General features: G+C 47.6%; 1 protein-coding gene, 1 long non-coding RNA gene and 2 pseudogenes across 2 annotated transcripts; 3 read left to right on the top strand and 1 right to left on the bottom strand.

The window, feature by feature from the left end:
• Positions 1-1,276: 1,276 nt before the first annotated feature.
• On the top strand, positions 1,277-2,481 carry LOC136549076 (polyol transporter 5-like; annotated as a pseudogene).
• Positions 2,482-3,172: 691 nt separating this feature from the next.
• Positions 3,173-5,155, top strand: LOC136552605 (putative polyol transporter 1; annotated as a pseudogene).
• A 1,964-nt stretch (positions 5,156-7,119) lies between these two features.
• LOC136552603 (polyol transporter 5-like) lies at positions 7,120-8,947 on the top strand. Its single transcript, XM_066544166.1, has 2 exons — positions 7,120-7,252; positions 7,350-8,947. Exons 1-2 carry the CDS (start codon positions 7,156-7,158, stop codon positions 8,768-8,770), a joined length of 1,518 nt encoding a protein of 505 aa, XP_066400263.1. The 5' UTR covers positions 7,120-7,155; the 3' UTR covers positions 8,771-8,947.
• Positions 8,948-10,376: 1,429 nt separating this feature from the next.
• LOC136552602 (uncharacterized) lies at positions 10,377-10,953 on the bottom strand. Its single transcript, XR_010782847.1, has 2 exons — positions 10,910-10,953; positions 10,377-10,712 (listed from the first exon to the last, which is right to left on the bottom strand). It is a non-coding gene; the product is annotated as an uncharacterized lncRNA (long non-coding RNA).
• Positions 10,954-22,165: the final 11,212 nt, after the last annotated feature.

The following is a 22,165-nucleotide window of genomic DNA, read 5'->3' as shown; positions in this document are numbered from 1 at the left end:
AACTAAATAAGACAAATGGTCAAACGTGATATCTAAAAGGCAAAAGCATCATCTATTTTGGTATGGAGGAAGTATAGTCGCTACAGGGTTCGTGCATGTCAATCTTTTTAATTTTGACTTGATTTATAGAAAATATTAATAATATTTATATTTCTAAATAAGTTTATTATAAAGATATATTCAGTGATTTATCTAATTATACTAATTGTACACTATAAATTAATATTTTTCTTACACATGTTTGGTCAAAGTTAAAAATGTTGACTTCTCGAAAAATAATTCATATAATTTTTAGAAGAGAAATTATTTCCTACACTATACTTCCCTCATGTGAATAGGAATCTATCCAATCAGCCAGACGATCTCATGAAGTAATTCTGACTTGTCACTTGAAACGTTTCTTTAGAAAATCCGAATCCTTGCCAAACGCACCCCTTAGTAGAGAAGGGCTGGTTTTAACTTTTAATGGACCTTCTTGGATGTGATTGGATATGTGCTGGGGCACCTACATATCTCCTAGTAGCTAAGATATTCTGGTTGAGTTTCTCCGATCCATTCCACGGATGGTAAGGGTCCAACTCCATAGATTGCTTTCTATTTCCTGCTAGTAAATCATGCAAACCCTAGTTCGTCACATTTGCAGCTGGGGACTCTGGCGGAGTGATGTTGAAGGTGAATTAGAGGCATTCGAACCTAGAAACTATGAGACAATTTCTCTACTTGTAGACACTATATATAGAGACCATATTTTCCATGGATGGTCTCTTCAAATAAATTTATCCAATCACGTTCATCTCTTTCTTATCATCTATCTATCACATCTCTTCATATCTTAGTTTCTGTATAGACATAATTTCTTATTTAAATCATTTCCTTCTCTCTACATTAATTACGGTGTCATTTTATCATTTTGATTAGTTGATACCCTGATTAATGAACATAGAAACTGCCAAGTTTTTAGGTCGGACATTGCCCATATAGAGGCAAATTTTAACTACAACATTCATAAAGAGGAGACTTGACCGTGGTGTCTGCAGAGATTGCTTCGCTGCCATAGCCAAGTACCTTCATGAGGTACATGGTTTCCATGTCCCTTACTATGTTCTAGTGCGCTGCTCTGGTTACTGCCGAGGCTTGTGCCTTTGTGGAAAACGCCAACAAAGCCTGCATCTTTCTTCAAAACAATCTGCAGGTTAACTGCCTTCGATCAACAACTAGTCTCTGCTTGTCTCTTGTTCCTGATTCATCGTCTCACCTGATTAATCTGCAGGTTAAAATGCTTGACAAAAGTAACAACAGAGACGGGCGTTCCCCACATGCTCCCATGAGGCGTCCTCTCAACAAATACGCCTTCGCCACTGCCATGCTTTCGGCGGCCACGCGCCTCTCTTCTTGGGCTACGGTGAGCCAGCGCTATAGAAAGAGTCAGAATGAATTTATGGATTTTGATCTGATTTCTTCTGATTGAAACACATGGCCACATAACTCCTAATCAGTGAATTTAATCTGCTTCCGCTATCTCATTTTATTTTGATTCAGACCTCGCCGTCGTTTACAACACGGTCGTCATGGCGTAGGAAGACCTGAAGCTCGTGGCGTGGCACCGTCGCGCTTTCCTCTCTCCTCGGCGTGATCGCTGCCGTGGGAGCGCAACGCCTCATCGGAGACCGACGGACCGTGCTCCTCTCCGCCGCCGTGCTCTGCGCCGTCGCGATCGCCCGGGGCCTCGCCACCGGCTTCGCGGCGTTCACGGCCGGCATCTTCGTCAACGGCGTCGGGATCGGCCTGGCGCTCACAGCCGTCCCAGCCTACGCCGCGGAGCTCAGCCCGTCCTCTGCGCGCCGCTTGCTCGCCGTGCACCCCGACGGACTCGTGTACCTCGGCTGCATCCTGGGGTCGGTCGTCTACTCCATGGGGTTCTTTAGGATTCCTGCGTACCTCGCGTGGTGGCTGACGGTTGCCATCGGTACGGCCGCTCCGGCGTTGCTCAGCTCCGTCGTCCTCTTCATGCCCGAGACGCCCCCGTTGGCTCGTGTCCAGGGACCGGGAAAGCAAACCTATTGTCCAGAACATCGGTGACGCTGGAAGAGGCCGAGCTCCGTCTGCTCGAGATCAAAATCGAGTGCGGCAAACCGCACGACGGCTCCGACGAGCCGCTGGCGGCGACCAAGCGAGGCCGGTGGTGGAGGGAGGAGCTTGGGGTGGTGAGAGAGCTCCTGGTGCACCCGACAGAGCCGCTTCGCCGCGCGGTACTCACCGCTCTTGTAGCCAAGGTCTTCCAGAAGGCGTCCGGCCATCGGGTCAATTCTCCAGTACGTGTCAGCAGCGCGTATTCCGCGACGGATCGGGCGGTCTCGCCAGCGCGCTGGTGGTGGTGGTATTTCGGGTCCGTGTTCGTGATGTTCTTCCCCCATGTCGCTCGTGCTCGTGGAGCTCGGCTGGCTGCTGGAGGAGAGCGCTCGCCCGCGGCTGCCGGCCTGAGTCAGCGCGCACGCAGACAAATGCCGGCCAGCGTTACCCGGCCGTCAGGAGCAGATGAAGTGGGTGAGGGGCCTGTCCGCGACAATGCTGCATCGCCGATGGCGCGTGTCTTTGAGCTTTTGTCACGGACGTTGTTATCGGAAGTCGCTCTCCTTCAAGTATACTAAACACAATGGTGACGACAGACGACACAGGATGCGTAGTCTGATGTGTTTTGCGATAAGTTACTGAAATAACTAGCTCACCAATTTACCAATATCCATCACCCAAATCCTCAACATACCAAGAACACAGATGCAGGAACCTAACGTGGGTCACTTTAGTCTAGCACTTGGCGAGTTTGGATCTAAACCAGCCCCAAAGAGTTGAAATGAAGATGAGCTGTTGTGTCCGATGTCCGTGAGTCTTTCCTCAATTCTCACGAACGTTCTTATCAGAGTCGTTATCGGTTCAAAGTTAAAAAACACAATGTGACGACTGCATACTCCCAAGTTTTTACGTGAACAAGAAGGCACAGAAGTTACAGCCCATACGAAAACAATCAGTACGGAAATCCTAAACTAAATTATCACGTTGCTGAGATTCCTTGATCACCCATCAAGTGTAAGGATTTTTAATTGACCCCGAAATCTGGTTCAATCGCTAAGTCAATCTATCAATACTTCACAATTTTTCGGAACTTGTTTGCACGCACAAGCTTCCCCACAAATTAAAAAGGGCTCTCCTTTCGGATCTTCTGATATGACCACGTCACAGTTGCTCTGATCTGCCACAACCACTTTGTTTTTTTGGAAGGGTCGATCAGACTTTCCTCTCAGAAATGGAACACTACTACTGCTAATCACTAGATCATCAGTAGTACTACCATTTTCAGATATAGACTGCAGCACTTCAAGCAGAAAGCAAGGAGGTGCCAGCGATGGCTTCGGCGGATCTCCCGGAGGTCGTCGAGCGCAACGAAGAACAGTAGTACTACCATTTTCAGATATAGACTGCAGCACTTCAAGCAGAAAGCAAGGAGGTGCCAGCGATGGCTTCGGCGGATCTCCCGGAGGTCGTCGAGCGCACGAAGAACAGTAGTACTACCATTTCAGATATAGACTGCAGCACTTCAAGCAGAAAGCAAGGAGGTGCCAGCGATGGCCTCGGCGGATCTCCCGGAGGTCGTCGAGCGCACGAAGAAGAGGCAGCGTCATGTATGCCTTCATCTGCTCCATCCTCGCCTCCATGGCCTCCATCATCCTTGGCTACGGTACACTGCAGGACTGACGATTCACGTCACTATATCATCGTTCTTTTGATCTGCAATACATGGGGTCACAATATTTTTTCGCACTGTTTAACTTGGAAGATATCGGGGTGATGAGCGGCGCGGCGCTGTACATCAAGAAGGGACCTCAAGATCACGGACGTGCAGCTAGAGATCGTGATGGGCATCCTCAATTTCTACTCGCTCATCGGCTCCTTCGCGGCGGGGCGGACGTCCGACTGGATCGGCCGCCGATTCACCGTCGTCGTTGCGGGCCGCATTTTTCTTCGTCGGCGCCTTGCTCATGGGTCTCGCCGGCGACTACGCCACGCTGATGCTTGGCCGCTTCGTGGCCGGCGTCGGCGTGGGCTACGGGCTGATGACGCCTGCCGCTCCACCTCAGCTGGCGCATCATGCTCGTCATCGGCGCGGCGCCGTCCGTCCTGCTGGCGCTCCTGGTGTTCGGCAATGCCCGAGTCCCCCCGCTGGCTCGTCATGAAGGGCCGCCTCGCGGACGCCAGGGTTGTACTGGACAGAATCGCCCAGACGCCGGAGGAGGCTGCGGAACGCCTGGCCGACATCAAGGCCGATGCCGGAATCTCGCACGAAGCCGACGGAATCTCGCACGAAGCCGACGGCGACGTGGTTGCCGTGCCCAAGAGGAAAAGCGCCGAGGAGAAGCAGGTCTGGAAGGAGTTGATCCTGTCCCCGACCCCGACCGTGCGGCGCATCCTGCTTGCGACGCTTGGCCTCCAATTCTTCCAGCAGGCTTCAGGCGTTGACTCCGTCGTGCTGTACAGCCCGCGCGTGTTCCAGAGCGCGGGCATCACCGACGACGACCAGCTCCTTGCCACCACCTGCGCCGTCGGCGTCACCAAGACTGTCATCGTGCTGTTGGCCGCGGTCCTCCTCGACCGCGTCGGCAGGCGCCCGCTGATGCTGACCAGCTCCGGCGGCATGGTCGTCTCGCTCATCGGCCTCGCCACAGAGCTCACCGTCGTGGGCCGGCACCCGCACACCGAAGTTCCCTGGGCCGTGGCCCTGTGCGTCACGTCCACTGGCCTTCGTGTCGTTCAGTCGTTCTACTCCATCGGCCTCGGGCCCATGACGGCGGTGTACACCTCGGAGATCTTCCCGCTGCGGGTGCGCGCGCTGGGCTACGCGGTCGGCGTGGCGTGCGACCGCGTGACGAGCGGCGGCGTCTCCATGACCTTCCTGTCGCTGTCCAGCGCCATCACCATCGGCGGCAGCTTCTTTCTCTACGCCGGCATCGTCACTCTCTCGTGGGTGTTCTTCTTCACCTGTCTCCCGGAGACGCGCGGCCGGACGCTGGAGGAGACGGGAGAGCTGTTTGGCACGATTGACGCGGGCACCGAAGCAGATGACGCCTCCGCGAGACTCCTTGCGTCAGAGTTGACCACATGATACTCCTTTTTTGCTTTGGTTTGTCTGCACGTAAGTGTGCAATTATATGTAAAGTGTTCTTGAATGTACTTTATGACCACAGTATATTCAAAAATAGAGTATGGCTTGAACCGTGTTATTTGAGGGTGGGTGTGGCATGGTCTTTTGCTACGACACAGCACAAAAACATTTTGGTCCTGCTGCGAGATGGATTGCATGGTGTGGCCCATATTTTGGGCCGTGCTTGTCCAACACATCACAAAATGGCACGTAAGTGTTTGGGCTAAAGCAAAGACTTGTTGTGTTATACCAGCACGGCTCAACATGCATCACATGTCTAGAAGTCACTATCCGAAATGCATGAACCATGATAAGGCCGGCACGGCACAATCCAAGTCCCACCTCTACTCAAAAGGAGGTTCATGGGTCTGCACGTGGCCTGCTATTTCATCTCGGCCCAGGCACCAAATGGGTTGATGCTAATCATGCCTATGCCAGTTTGTCCCAACATGATTAATGGCCTGGCTCGATGTGACCCGTTCACCTTCCACCCTATATATGTTGTGCTCTTGCCGACCTTTCCTCCCTAACCATATCGCCAAGCTCCCATCCTTGTAGCGGCGCAGGCGCTCCTGCTGTCCTGCATTGCCTCCTTGCTCCTTCTCGGCTATCAATCTCTCTTCTCATCCCTCTCTGTCACTAGGTCTTCACTGTCGGGTCCATTGGAGATCCTGGGTTTATGAACCCGACACATATATTAGGAAAAAAAAGAGAATTGACTAAGTTTATAAGGCAAAATGGGTCCAAAAACCATCTCTCGCCATCTTTACTCGTCGGTGGTGAGCCATGATCTAAACGTCGGATCCCTCCCCCTACACATAGTCTCCCTCTATTCTCATAGATCCGTGGATCTTGTATATGAATGGTAACTTCGTTGCTGCAGTCGTGCAAGTAAGCAAAACCCTAATCCTAACTCTGTCTTCGTCTTCTTCTCTGTCTTTAATGAGCAAGCTTAATAATAGAGGCAAATGTTTGGCTATTAGCCAAGCTATACAATAGTAGTATCTTATTTGTCTATAAAAATTTAACACTTTTATATTGTTATTTTTAGCTATGTCCTATATTCCCTTTTCTAATCCTCCTCACTTTCACTTAATGTATGAGTCCACAACTGTATATGCTTTTCGTGCCCAGCTTGTTGCATATATGAGAGCCAAGCTCTCCTCTCTTCTCTCCTCCATATCAGTATTTGCTTGGCTATAAGCCAATTCAGTGGCGGACCCAGCTCGTGAGTCGAGCCTAGGCAAATCGCAGGGCGTCGATGAGACCATGTGTCTTGAAGCTTGCTACATACGGTGCTACAACAAAAACTCTAGCATGCACCGATGCTGGAGCTTGGGCAGATGCCTAGGATCGCCAGACCTGGGTCCGTTATTGAGCCAATTATTATACTTGCTCCAACTCACTTAGGGTTAACTAGCTAGTTGGTAAATATTAAGTTAAAATTTTTGACTAGTCTATTTATTAGGCCTCTTTTGAATAGGCTAGTACTAAAAATTAATTGGTTAACTATTACCCCTATACGTTCAAACAGGAGGTCATTAACGCATGGTCATAGCAGACAAGCAGGCATTCATGTCCGTATACTCCCTGTGACTGCTGCAATGGACGGATTGGGTATAATATGAGCAGGCAAGTTTGGGTTTATTGTGGTCGATGTTAATAAATTTTAGATTTGCCATGTGCGCGCTCACTTTTAAAAGAAAGATGTCACTATTTATTTAGTGATAAATGGTTGCCTGGTGGGTACGCCGATGCGCTTGCGTATACATTTCGTGAAACAAATTATCGTGAAAATAAACTTCGCGGTCCAAGGCCACGTCCCTGTTGACCAGAATAGGGCCCAATGATCACATCTTCTACCAGACCCATTTCTCGTAATCCATATATACGGCGTTTCCTTCAACACAACACACCACCTTGTGTCCTTGTCTCTAATCGCTAATCAGAGACCACTGTTAATGATGGCTTCCGCCGAGCCCAGGAAGAAGAGCAACGTCAAGTATGCCTCCATGTGTGCCATCCTCGCCTCCATGGCCGTCATCATCGTTGGATATGGTACCCATGCATACGGCCCATATCTTTCGTTGTTTCCATTTTGCTTTCTATGAGTTTTGTAGGTGAAGTTTGTGTATGTGTATCCAACTATTTGCAGACATTGGGGTGATGAGTGGAGCAGCAATATACATCAAGAAGGACCTGAAGATCACGGACGTGCAGCTGGAGATAGTGATGGGCATCTTGAACATTTACTCGCTCATCGGGTCCTTTGCGGCAGGGCGGACGTCCGACTGGATTGGGCGCCGCTTCACTGTGGTCTTCGCCGCTGCCATCTTCTTCGCCGGCTCGCTGCTCATGGGTTTCGCCGTCAACTACGCCATGCTCATGGCGGGCCGGTTCGTGGCTGGCGTCGGGGTGGGCTACGCGATCATGATCGCGCCCGTTTACACCGCCGAGATCTCGCCGGCGGCAGTCCGCGGCTCCCTGACGTCCTTCCCGGAAGTGTTCATCAACTTCGGTATCCTGCTCGGTTACGTGTCGAACTTCGCGTTCGCTCGCCTTCCCCTCTACCTCGGCTGGCGCGTCATGCTCGGCATCGGCGCGGCGCCGTCCGCCCTGCTTGGGCTCATGGTGTTCGTCATGCCCGAATCACCTAGGTGGCTCGTCATGAAGGGCCGCCTCGCGGACGCCAGAGCGGTGCTGGAGAAGACCACTGAGACGCCAGAGGAGGCCGCGGAACGCCTAGCCGACATCAAGGCTGCGGCTGGGATTCCCAAGGACCTCGACGGAGACGTGATCACCGTTCCCAAGGAGCGAAACGGTGGTGAGAAGCAGGTGTGGAAGGAGCTCATCGTATCCCCAACCCCGGCCATCCGACGCATACTGCTCTCGGCCGTCGGCCTCCACTTCTTCCAGCAGGCTTCTGGCACCGAATCCGTCGTCCTGTACAGCCCGCGCGTGTTCAAGAGCGCGGGAATCACCGACGACAACAAGCTCCTGGGCGTCACCTGCGCGGTGGGCGCCACCAAGACGCTCTTCATCCTGGTGGTTACGTTCCTGGTCGACAGAGTCGGCCGGCGGCCGCTCCTACTGAGCAGCGTGGGCGGCATGATCATCTCGCTCGTCGGCCTCGGGACGGGCCTCACCGTCGTGGGGCACCACCCGGACGCCAAGATCCCGTGGGCCGTCGCCCTGTGCATCCTGTCCGTCCTGGCCTACGTGTCGTTCTTCTCGATAGGGCTCGGGCCCATGGGGTCGGTTTACCCCTCGGAGATCTTCCCGCTGCGGGTGCGCGCGCTGGGCTTCGCGGTCGGCGTGGCCAGTAACCGCGTTACCAGCGGCGTGATCTCCATGACCTTCCTGTCCCTCTCCAAGGCCATCACCATCGGCGGCAGCTTCTTCCTCTACTCCGGCATCGCCGCGCTCGCGTGGGTTTTCTTCTTCACCTACCTCCCGGAGACTCGAGGTCAGACGTTGGAAGAAATGGGCAAGCTGTTCGGCATGGAAGACACGGACATGGCTGAAACAGAAAACACCGCTGCCAAGGAGAAAGTAGTGGAAATGCCCACGAGCTAGAAGGAAACCAAGAAACAGCTTCCGCAGCTTCAGTCTCACAGAGCCGAGCTATTCACCTCTCAGGTGCCGTGCTGCTGCAGCCTGCACGTAGGACAGTCCGACGGTGACGGCGAGGCCCAACCCGAGGACTCTTGTGCACGGTTTGATGGTTACAAGAACTTTCTTAATTCTTCTGCTCTTCTGTTTGTCCTGTTCGTCGTGTACTCGTTAATTCTTCTGCTCTTCTGTGTGGAGCGCGCGATGGTGTGAATTATTGGTGTCAGTGTCGCTTGTGCTTTACAGCCTGTTTGCCGTAGCTCCACGCAGCTTCAGATTCAAAAACAGCTTCTCTCTATATTTTTTTCGGCCAAACGGTTTTTGCTCCAGCAACTCCGACACAGATCTGCTTCACAAAAACGGTGGATCTATCCCCAGATCCATAGATTTCGTGGAGCACCTCAAGGGGTGCTCCACCAAATCCAAGTTTCGTGGAGTTGAGTGAAATTACCCACCGCTGCCACTGGTAAGTGAAAAATGACCGGTTCATTCTATTTTTTTCTTCTCGTTCTCCCGTTCTTCTTCACTGCGAGTTCGCGACCGGCCACCGCGCCTGGCTGTGGGCGAGCCCGGCAGTGGCTCGCCGTCGGCCGCCCGCCCGCCCACCAGCGAGGTCGCGCTCGCCCCGCCTAAGGCCCGCCCTCGCCACCCGCCGGCAAGGCCGCGCTCGTCCGTCGGAGCCCCGTGCGGACACCCCCTGGGCCGACCGCCGCCGAGGCCGCACCAAAACCCCAACCCTAGCCCCGGTGCCGAGTGCCGAGCGCCTGCCGCGCCCGAGCCGAGGTCGGCTACCGCGCCCCCTGGCCGACCGCTGCACCCGCTCCCCGACGAGCGACCCGACGAGGCCTCGCCTGGCCGCCGGTGAGGGCGTGCTGGTGAGGCTGCCCGCCCGCTGGCGAGGCCGTGCCCGCCCGCCGGTGAGGCCGCGCCCACCCTCCGCCGAGGTCGCACCTGCGGCGAGTCCGCGCAAAGGCTGCACCCGCCGTGAGGAGGAAGGTGTTTTTTTATTCTGACGCGTGGGCCTAAATTGCCAGTGAGATAGAGACGAGAGTGGAACTGTACCAAACGCTTTTTGAGATTCCAGATCCACGGTGGAGCTAGCTGGATCTGTAGATTTGGAGCTGTTGTTTTTTCGGAGCTAAAGCTCTGCCAAGCTGTTGTTTTTTTCGGAGCTAGAGCTCTGCCAAACAGGCTTTTAATTTGCAAGTTACAAAGCCATTGGTTATACCCATCACGACACGCATTTTGCTCTTTGAGTAAGCTATTGAAATACTAGAGCTAATCTAGTTAATTAACTAATACCAGAGCAATTTAACTCTTGTAGTCAAGCTAATAAATAGTGGATAGCGATTTCATAGCGGACTAGAAAAACTGGCGCAGCTTTGCCGCGCCCTACTTGAGCGGGCCTGCTCATGGTACAGTACATTTGCTGTAGTCCAGTGGATGAACTCGTTTCGTTGGGCTATTGTATGCTACTATGAAATTAAGTAATGAAGTATTAACTACCTGCTAACTCATTAGTTGAGTCTGTAGCTTTAGAAAAAATCACAATAAGATACATATGGATTGATTAAAAATGAAAACGAGCACACACATAAATAAAATAGATCGGTATCAAAATCTTTGCATAGTACTACTAATTTATTAGCACAGACAATGCTTCAAATTGTTCGAAAATGGCAAGGGTATGAAAATAGTGCTTGAATTGAAGGCTACAAGAAAGACACTTGCAAAGAAGACAAATAATTCAACGAAGGCCCTGCATTCATTCTCATATGGATAACACATTGGGGATATGCTTTGAGTGGCAGTGGCACATATTCCTTCTTCAAGAAATTTCTCAACGCTTACTGAAATAATGCTATTTGGTGATAGGTCCTTCACTGTAAGTATAAAACCATAAGTCCTGCATAACAACACCACATCAGGTAATTAGGTTACAGACAAAAACAGTTAATTGGAAATGTAAATAGCTGTTTATGATTTGAAGTCCTTTACGTATGCAAATATATAAAACAGAATTTGTAAGCAAAATTAAATCTTACTCATCTAACTGTACGTGTAAGATGCAGAGAAGGCTTAAAAGTGAGCTTAGCATATTACTTTCAACCATCTTGTGGAGTCCACCAAGTTTCTTCAGAATCACCATGTTCAATAATAACACATAGCATGACCAGATAAACAACTGAAAAATAAAGTGAAGTACTGTTTTGGACAAAAATGCTGCACAACTCTGAGTCTGGTTGTTTTATCATTGACTAACATATCACTTTTACTGGCTCTTGATCTTTTTAGAAGAAATAATTTTGATAGACTTAGGGCCTCTTTGGCAGGGCTCCGGCGGCTCCGGCTCCTGCACCTGTCGGCCACCCATGGGCCGATAGGTGCCAGGCGGAGCCGGAGCCGCGGAGCCTGAAAAACGAGCTTCTTCGGCTCCGGCTCTGTCTGTAAGAGAGGAAAGGAGAAGAGAGAAAAACGGCTCCGATGAACAGTAGCCCCCTGTCGACCCATGGGCGGCCGACGGGTGAACAGGGGCGGGAGCCGGATCCGCCGGAGCCCTACCAAAGAGGGCCTTACAAATGTTTGGTTTCTACTTTTGTGGAGTACTTCGAAATCTATATAAACTGTTACATATCAAAGAAACGGGTCAAAGTATTTTCCAGCTCAACTTTGTATCTCTGCACACACACACAACTGTGATCCTCTAGTTGATCACAATAGTAACCTGACCATGTAAGAGATGAGCTTTAAATGTTAATCCAAGTCAGAAATGAATAATAAGTGGGATCAGGTAGGACCATAGATGTATTTGTTCAAGGGAGAATTCCTGTTATTTTTACAACAACAACAACATACCCTTTCAGTCCCAAGCAAGTTGGGGTAGGCTATAGTTGAAACCTACCAAGAGCCCCAAGTCACGGTTCAGGCACTTCAATAGCTGCTTTCCAAGTACTCATTTTTAAACATAGATCTCTATGTATATCCCAAGCTTTCAAATATCTTTTTATTGCCTCTCTACATATTAATTTCGGTCTTCCTCTACCTCTACTTATATTATTAGCTTGACTTAGGACTCAACAACATGCACTGGTGGCTCTAGGAGTCTGCTTTGGACATGGCCATTTCCAATACGTGCAGCGCGCATTCCGCGACGTCGGCGTCTCGTCCAGGCCGGCGCTGGCGGTGTTCGTGTTCGCGGTGTCCTTCCCTGTGTCGCTCGTGCTCGTGGAGATCGGCTGGCTGCTGGTGAGAGCGCTCGCCTGCAGCTGCCGCCTAGGCAGGCGCGTGCCGGCGTGCATGGTGACCCCGCGGCAGGAGCAGCTGAAGTGAGTGAGGGGCCTGTCCGCGACAATGCTTCTCTCGCTGATGGCGCTGGTGTGGATCGCGCTTGGCCCTGCGCCGTGGGCGGCGGACGCGTTGTCACGCGGCTGCCTTCGGTGGCTGCGGGCAGCAGTGGCGGTGGTGAAAGATTATATCATCTCGGCGATCTAGTCAGCCCGTGTTCAGTTCACATCCAAATTCCCAAAAAGTGCTACAGTACCTATCACATCGAATCTTACGATACGTGCATGGAGCATTAAATGTAGACGAAAAAAACTAATTACACAGTTTGGTTGGAAATTGCGAGACGAACGTTTTGAGCCTAATTAGTCCATGGTTAAACACTAATTGCCAAATAAAAACGAAAGTGCTACCGTAGCCTAAATTCCAAACTTCAACCAACTAAACACGCGCTCAAGCTTCGCAGGGTTTTATCGTGTTCCCCCAGTGTACGGCTACTTGGTCTTGTGTGCCATTTGATCATCGTCCTCGTCATTTTGTTCTCATGTGGTCGTCTTCTTGCCGCGAAGGTGTGGGTGCGTTCTAACGCAGGCAGTTTCACGATCAAAACCCATCTACTGCTGCATATATATTCGTCTCAATCTACATGTGTTGAAGTAAATTAGGGTAAAATTAAACTAAATTTCTATTCCATTCTATTTCACTCCAACACATTTTGATTGAGTTGGATACACATGCATTCAAATAAAGTATATAGGAAGCAGCTGTACTGTTGTACAGAGCAAGCGCACGCAGCTGCTGGGCATCCACAGCGGCATGGCCGCCGAGCGATGCAGCAACACATGCAGCCACAGGGCACACATGGCAAGCTGCGCGGTCATATGGCGTTCGTTCGCGGCGCTGGCACGACGCACAGGCCGTGCGGCCGCCGGCTGGCCTGGCTCATGGGCGGCGATGGCCGCTGGCACCAAACTTTTTATTTTTAGTCCTTTTTTTGAATTTTTTTCACAAATATGTAATTGGAGGTATGCTTTCAAAATCTAGACCCTTAGCTCGGCGTCGTCGTTGGTGGCGCCTGTCGGTACAGGACCCACGGGATACCCCACAAGGAAGGGAGAAGATTTAATCTAACTAGGATTTCTTTCCCTATAATCTTAGTAGTAGTATTATTCTATGATCCTACTAGGAATCTCATTGTAAACCGACTAGGACTCTAGCCTCCTGACTATATAAAGGAGGGCGGAGTTCCTGGAGAGACAACAGACATAACACAACGCAACACTTTATAATCAATCCAACGCAAAGGCTAACGCCGATTGGACGTAGGGCTATTACTCGATCACGGCCGAGGGCTCGAACCAGGATAAATCGACTGTCTCTTGTGTTTACCGTCGAGTTCTGCATATGCTGAAGCCCGAACAAACTGCCCCGGGTACCCTTGTGGCAGGCTATCGGTGGTGAAACACCGACAGCGCCGAGCTTATATGTAACACCCCAGGTGTTTGTCACCAGTTAAGCAATGGGTTTAAGCTCAACTATAGCATGTTAAGTAGTGATGTAGATGTTAGGTTAAACATATGAAAATGAGTCACCATTTAAACTTGGACCATGCACCATTGCTTACATGCTGCCCTTTCTAAAGAGTATGCTTGGGAAATGCTGGATGTACTTGTTTCATGTGTCTCGCATCAATATCCATCTATATTGATCCATGAAAAAGTTTCGTGAAGTTTGGAATCAAGAAGTCACATGAAATGACAAGTTATGTCCTTGCTTGAATTGTTTTATAAAGTGAAAGTTTGACTTATGTACCAGTTATGAGGTTTGACCTTTAACAAAAGTTGTAGTTCATCTTGTGTAGAACAAACTTTGTTTAATAGTCAAGAGTTAGTTTGGCCTCTAACCTAGTCAAATGGAACTCACAAGATTCAATACAGTGTTGTTTTGGAGCCCAGGAATTTGGCTAAGTCCTAACTGAGGTTGAACTGCGGGTACCCTACTTTGGAGCTTTATATCTTGCAAACCGAGCTGATCTAGACCTTGATCCTTTAATAAAAGTTGTTCTTTGTTTTGAGTACAACATAGTTTGTTTTGGAGTATGCCCTAGTTCAGTTTGTAGATGATGCAAACAGAGGTTACAAGATCGAAACTGCTACTGTTTGTAGACCTAAGTCTGAAATCTTGGGCATCGACGATGACATTCCGCGTTCTCCAAAATTTTGTAAGAAACATGTTTGGGTTGCAAAATAAAATATGGAGATAAGTATTTGGAGAAGAGGATACCCAAAGATGGGATCAATTGGACCAAGTTTGACTTCCCAAAATGAAAAAAAAAATCGAGCTTTACTTTGATCGACATTAATTCATTGACAGTGTCAAATTAGGGCCTAATTATCTCTTAATCCTTTGCTCTAATGGCTATGAACCTTTAACGAAATTTGTAGAGCATCGGATGGAGATCAAACTTCGTTAAAGGCCCACCATCAAATTCCCAACCGAACCAGCCCAAAAACGGCTTCCAAGACGCGCTGGATCACGCTCGCCACCTGCTCGTCAAAATGCCGATGCATGGCTAGGGCGTGGCAGCCATGCGAGCCGAGCGCCCCCACCTCCTGCCGCGTGCCTTGCCTCCTCCTCGTGTTTTGTGGACGCTGAGCCGCTCCCAGACGCTCCACGCCCCCACTGCTCGCTCTCCTTGCCTCTCTCCTCGCCCTCGCTCGCGTCCGCCATTGATGGCCGAGCAGAGCTCGCCGCCGCAGCCGTTCTCGCCGCTCCCAGCTTTCTCACTCCCCACGAGCACCACCCTCAGCTTCGCCGCCATCTCCTTCACGCCATGCTCGTGCTCGCCGTCGCAACCCGCCACCCTAGCCGTGGAAGCTCCGGCCGCCGCCACCGTAGCCGGCGCCCGCGTGTGGCCAAGCCACCGTGGGCCACCTTGGGCTAAGCCGAGTAGCCTCGCGGGTGCGCAAGGGCCCCCTGGTGCTCCCCCGCCCCTCAGCCGTCGACAGCATGGCCTTCTCCGGCCGGAGCAGCGAGACCCCGGCGACCTCCCTGTGCAATTCTATGTCGAGGACCTCGCGCGACAATTCGACGAAAGTCAAGGGCTTAGCTGCAATGTCATTGACTCAAGTGAATAGTGCCTCAAGGGACCTATTTGTTTTAAATCGGCTGAAAGTTTGGACAATCATAGTAAATCATAGGAAATTCATAAAATAGTAAATGTAGACTTTTTGGAATCCTTGTGAAATTCTCTATGCATTAGATCTATAATATGGCATGTTTTAGTTTCAATATTTTGCGGTAAAAATAGATTTGTGCAGTAAGGTTGTAATGCTAGTTGAATTTGTTATTTTCCATAACTGCAGGTCTAAGGCTCCAAATGAAGTGAAATTTTTGTGGCATGCTAATCATGTGATAGTTGATGTGTGGTAAAAATTTCAGGAGTATTGGATGAAGTATGGGTGAGTTATTGGTTTATCTTGCTCTCACATGATTTCTTGCTTTAGCAACTTGTCTTTTTCATAGAGGTTGCTATACATATTCAAATGGAGTGAAATTTGTACAGTAGACTATTGAGAGGATATGTGAGCCATTGTAATTTTTGTAGAATTTATTGTATACTTTTGGTATATGTTCATTAAGTCGCCTTGTTATCTAAAATAAATTAAGAAAGGCATTAAAAGAATTTATTTGGTCATGGACACTAGGTTTTCTGGTGTTCTTTAGTCAGTTAAAATTTGGTGTCATTTGGCCAAGTAGTTTAAGAGTTACAGTTGTTTAAAGTTGGGTTATACAATTGATTGCTCTCTGTCTTATTTGGACCAGTTTCTGTAAAGATATAATTTCGACCTACTTAACTTGGGAATTATGCTATGATGGTTATAGATGAAATGTGGATAATTTTATAAGCTTTCCAAAATGTATTCTTGCAAGTCATTTGGATTTGTATAACTCCAGTTATAGTTAAATCTTGTAACTGCTGTGTGCATGTCGAGAAATTGGTAGATTCCAATTATAGTGTTTGCTTGTATATTGTTAAGTGTGACTTATGCCTTGAATGATGACTAAGTTAGAGCACCTGAGATCTTAGGAAACTTGTGTCATGCTTGGTGTTGTCGTCTTCTTTGCCATCTTAGCATGATAGATTGTGTGATGTTTAAGTTAAGCATCGTAAAGTACTTAAGTGTGTTAGTATAAACTATGCTTGTCTTGCTTGCTATTTTGTGATGCGTCTCATGGTACTATTCTTCATATTTATGCACTTACATATTGCATCTCATCTAGGTACGCTAGATGCACCACGTGAAGGATGAGATGTTGGAGCCAAACCCGAAGACAGCGTTTGATGGATCTATCCTAAAGATGGAAGGACTAAGCAAGTGCTAGGACCTGAGATGTCACCAGGATGGTGCAAGCTAACTGAACTAACTTGTATCAGATCCCAGGCAAGCCCCGGAGCATATTAAGCCTCCTAATTTCCGAAATGTAGTTAAAGTATTATTGTTACATATATATTGTTGCATTAAGTTTAGGTGTTGGATGCAAACACTTGCTGCATTAGTTACCCAATCCTTGTCCAGATATTGTTACTCTGAATCCTATGTAGCTCAGGCTCATGTAGTGCTTAGCCCTACTTAAACATGGTAGAAGTCAGGTGATTTCCTATCACCTATGAGATATAGGAAGATACATGTGGCACGGTTGGCTATATTTGCTATCGTGGAAAAGAACCAGTCTTAATTTGAAATGAAGACCGGACGGAGGCTTGCTGGTTTGCAGTGACTCCGTCTGTGTCGCTTAAGGACTGATTCTTGGAGCCTTTCCTGTTCATGTTGAACGCATGCCTCTCTCTTAGTTGGCCGTGTCTGAAGACCGACCGTGAAGCCGAGTAGCTCAACTTAGGCCAGGAGTCGATAAGTATAAAGTACACCTCGAAAGGGAGCCGTAGGCGTGAGTCCAAGGGCAGGTGATTTAAAAGTCCTGATCGTCCTGGCAGAAGGGTAATCCCTAAGAGTGCTGGCGCTGATCGAACCCGTAAATTTGGTTCCTGAGTTGTCCCAAAGATAACCCACGGCTACCCTTGCAAAGTATGCCAGGGTGAGAGTTAGGAATACCCCCTCAGCTGAGTTGTAATTCGATTCAAGTCGCCGTCTCTCCCGGTTAGTGAGAACTTGATGGGCTTATCTCCAATGTAGATACACTAAATAACATAATGGTTCGGAAATGATGATACGATGATGACAGCCTTATTATACCTGCTATGGTTAATATTGTTTGCTCCTAATAAGTGAGTGCTCTAGTACAGGTGCTAATCTAGTGGACAGGTAAATGATGATAAATTTGATACTAAGTTTAAATTAGTTACTATATTCATAAGCTCTTTTATGCAACTGTGTCAAGCTAGCCCACCTCATAAGCCTTGCATGACCCTTGGTGTCCTTTATTTCTGGTTTTGACGGGTAAGTCTAGCTGAGTACCTTCTCGTACTCAGGGTTTATCCCACCATGTTGCAGGTGAAGTTCTCGACCTATTGAAGATGGTGGCTAACCACCGGTGGCTCGGTGATTCTATAGTTACTTCTCATCTATATGCTTTTGTCGGATGATGTCACTTATGCTAGCAATGTATTTGGAACATATATTAATGTAATCTTTTGAAAGCTATGTTGTTTTCACTAATCGGTTTTGAAACCCAAACTTGTACTATTATTTGTGAATCCACTTGTAATATTACTTTCCGCTGCAACCCTGTGTATGTGATATGTATTTGCTTAATCACGCGATCTTGGTTGTGATGTTGATTTACCGAGGTCTTTTGGGACACTCGGCGGACTACCGGGTTTATATAAGTGAAAGTATGTGCATGTCAACGTGTTAGCGGGGACAGCCGTACTTGATCTTGTATAAATTGGGCGGTTCTGTTACAGCTGGTATCAAAGCAAGATTAAGCATAATACTGTCATGTACATTGTTTTAAAAACAAAGTTTTGGTTTTAAAAAGCCTATTTTTACTAAAACTTTAGCTACAGGCAAATGTGTCAAAACTTATTTGCAAAACTATGCTAGCGACATCCTCCTTTATGCCCAGTTAAGGAATATTAGGTGGCTATCTAAGTACTAACATTGGGATTTTTACTTTCGTCGTCCATACGGCGTGCTATTGTATGGATGCCATTCGTTTGAATGGTAATGTATGGATCAATTGCCTCTACGCCCAGGTAAGTGTGAGTTGTGAGAGCACTTGCCTAGGATCCGACACAAGTTAGTTCAGTTAGCTTGCACCGTCCTGGTGACATCTCAGGTCCTAGCACTCGCTTAGTCCTTCCATCTTTGGGATAGATCCATCAAACGCTGTCTTCGGGTTTGGCTCCAACATCTCATCCTTCACGTGGTGCATCTAGCGTACCTAGATGAGATGCAATATGCAAGTGCATAAATATGAAGAATAGTGCCATGAGACGCATCACAAAATAGCAAGCAAGACAAGCATAGTTTATACTAACACACTTAAGTACTTTGCGATGCTTAACTTAAACATCACACAATCTATCATGCTAAGATGGCAAAGAAGATGACAACACCAAGCATGACACAAGTTTCCCAAGATCTCAGGTGCTCTAACTCAGTCATCATTCAAGGCATAAGTCACACTTAACAATATACAAGCAAACACTATAATTGGAATCTGCCAATTTCTCGACATGCACACAGTAGTTACAAGATTTAACTATAACTGGAGTTATACAAATCCAAATGACTTGCAAGAATACATTTTAGAAAGCTTATGAAATTATCTACATTTTATCTATAACCATCATAGCATGATTCTCAAGTTAAGTAGGTCGAAATTATACCTTTACAGAAACTAGTCTAAACAAGACATAGAGCAATCAATTGTATAACCCAACTTTAAACAACTATAACTCTTAAACTACTTGGACAAATGACACCAAATTTTAACAGCAGCTAGATACATGAATTATCTACAACTTTTGTATAAACAAGTTTCACAACAAAGCACATTATCATGAAGAACTTTGCTAAGTTCCCAGATCTATCCATAAACCACATCGGCAAGAAAATAAATATTAACTTATGTTGAAAACACATAATTAGGCAAAACCAACTTTACCAACATGTCACACATGACTAAAGAACACCAGAAAACCTAGTGTCCATGACCAAATAAATTCTTTTAATGCCTTTCTTAATTTATTTTAGATAACAAGGTGACTTAATGAACATATACCAAAAGTATACAATAAATTCTACAAAAATTATAGTGGCTCACATATCCTCTCAATAGTCTACTGTACAAATTTCACTCCATTTGAATATGTATAGCAACCTCTATGAAAAAGACAAGTTGCTAAAGTAAGAAATCATGTGAGAGCAAGATAAACCAATAACTCACCCATACTTCATCCAATACTCCTGAAATTTTTACCACACATCAACTATCACATGATTAGCATGCCACAAAAATTTCACTTCATTTGGAGCCCTAGACCTGCAGTTATGGAAAATAACAAATTCAACTAGCATTACAACCTTTACTGCACAAATCTATTTTTACCGCAAAATATTGAAACTAAAACATGCCATATTATAGATCTAATGCATAGAGAATTTCACAAGGATTCCAAAAAGTCCACATTTACTATTTTACGAATTTCCTATGATTTACTATGATTTTCCAAACTTTCAGCCGATTTAAAACAAATAGGTCCCTTGAGGCACTATTCACTTAAGTCAATGACATTGCAGCTAGGCCCTTGACTTTAGTCGAATTGTCGCACGAGGTCCTCGACGTAGATTTGCACAGGGAGGTCACCGGGGTCTCGCTGCTCTGGCCGGAGAAGGCCATGCCGTCGGCGGCTGAGGGACGGGGAAGCACCAGGGGGCCCTTGCGCACCCACGGGGCTGCTCGGCTTAGCCTAAGGTGGCCCACGGCGGCTTGGCCACGCGCAGGTGCCGACTACGGCGGCGGCGGCGGTCGGAGCTTCCACGGCTAGGGTGGCGGGTTGCGACGGCGAGCACGAGCACGGCGTGAAGGAGATGGCGGCGAAGCTGAGGGTGGTGCTCGTGGGGAGTGAGAAAGCTCGGAGAGGCGAGAACGGCTGCGGCGGCGAGCTCTGCTCGGCCATCAATGGCGGACGCAAGTGAGGGCGAGGAGAGAGGCAAGGAGAGCGAGCAGTGGGGGGCGCGGAGCGTCTAGGAGCGACCCAGCGTCCACAAAACGCGAGGAGGAGGCAAGGCACGCGGCAGGAGGTGGGGGCGCTCGTCTCGCATGGCTGCCACGCCCTAGCCACGCGTCGGCATTTTGACGAGCAGGTGGCGAGCGCTATCTAGCGCGTCTTGGAAGCCGTTTTTGGGCTGGTTCGGTTGGGAATTTGATGGTGGGCCTTTAACGAAGTTTGATCTCCATCCGATGCTCTACAAATTTCATTAAAGGTTCATAGCCATTAGGAGCAAAGGATTAAGAGATAATTAGGCCCTAATTTGACACTGTCAATGAATTAATGTCGATCAAAGTAAAGCTCAGTTTTTGTTCATTTTGGGAAGTCAAACTTGGTCCAATTGATCCCATCTTTGGGTATCCTCTTCTCCAAATACTTATCTCCATATTTTAATTTTGCAACCCAAACATGTTTCTTACAAAATTTTGGAGAACGCGGAATGTCATCGTCGATGCCCAAGATTTCAGACTTAGGTCTACAAACAGCAGCAGTTTCGATCTTGTAACCTCTGTTTGCATCATCTACAAACTGAACTAGGGCATACTCCAAACAAACTATGTTGTACTCAAAACAAAGAACAACTTTTATTAAAGGATCAAGGTCTAGATCAGCTCGGTTTGCAAGATATAAAGCTCCAACGTAGGGTACCCGTAGTTCAACCTCAGTTAGGACTTAGCCAAATTCCTGGGCTCCAAAACAACACTGTATTGAATCTTGTGAGTTCCATTTGACTAGGTTAGAGGCCAAACTAACTCTTGACCATTAAACAAAGTTTGTTCTACACAAGATGAACTACAACTTTTGTTAAAGGTCAAACCTCATAACTGGTACATAAGTCAAACTTTCACTTTATAAAACAATTCAAGCAAGGACATAACTTGTCATTTCATGTGACTTCTTGATTCCAAACTTCACGAAACTTTTCCATGGATCAATATAGATGGATATTGATGCAGACACATGAAACAAGTACATCCAGCATTTCCCAAGCATACTCTTTAGAAAGGGCAGCATGTAAGCAATGGTGCATGGTCCAAGTTTAAATGGTGACTCATTTTCATATGTTTAACCTAACATCTACATCACTACTTAACATGCCATAGTTGAGCTTAAACCCATTGCTTAACTGGTGACAAACACCTGGGTGTTACAGCCCTCCCCCCTTAAAGGAATCGCGTCCCGAGATTCGGTGCGAAAGACTTTTAAGGGAAGAGAAACATGTTATCCAGTTTCCAACATCAGTGATAGCATTAGGCCACTTAACTTTGGAGTATCAGAGAGACTAATTTGGTCACACTTTCTGATACTTGCTCTTCGTCGTAAGTTGTTGTCTGAAGAATTTCTTTCGTTGGCGTCCATAAAGCATTGTTACATTGGAAGGGATCCAAGATAGCACTGTCCTATGTACTTCATCCTCGATGTACGAAGAGTGATTCAACATATACTAAATACTTGTAACATTTACTTCCCTAGTGGATATAGCACAGAACTTATGGACTTTGCACTAGATCGCAGTCGGTTGACGGATATTCCTGGCAACGGTGCTATATTTGTTCCCAAGATTTGAAAAGCAGTTCTCTACTAAAGTGGCTTGAGCACAACTTCTCATAAAGAATGTGATTGTAGATGGGGTAAACATCCTTTGAGGGTATGAGAAGCTAGTTAACCAATATCCAAACTGGTTGTAGCGGTGCAATCACTCAGATGTCAACTGATGGAAAGCTACATAATGTTCCATGTGTGTAGTGCTCTTTCTCTGATAACAACACTGTATTATCTGAGTCTGTTGAGTGAGTGATAAATGTAATAGCTGACTCAGTCGGCTCAACGTTCTCGAT

The sequence above is a fragment of the Miscanthus floridulus genome, chromosome 4 (genome assembly GCF_019320115.1).
Source record: "Miscanthus floridulus cultivar M001 chromosome 4, ASM1932011v1, whole genome shotgun sequence".
NCBI lineage: Eukaryota > Viridiplantae > Streptophyta > Magnoliopsida > Poales > Poaceae > Miscanthus > Miscanthus floridulus.
The sequence above is the reverse complement of the archived record's forward strand: the minus strand, read 5'-3'. Positions and strand labels throughout refer to the sequence as shown.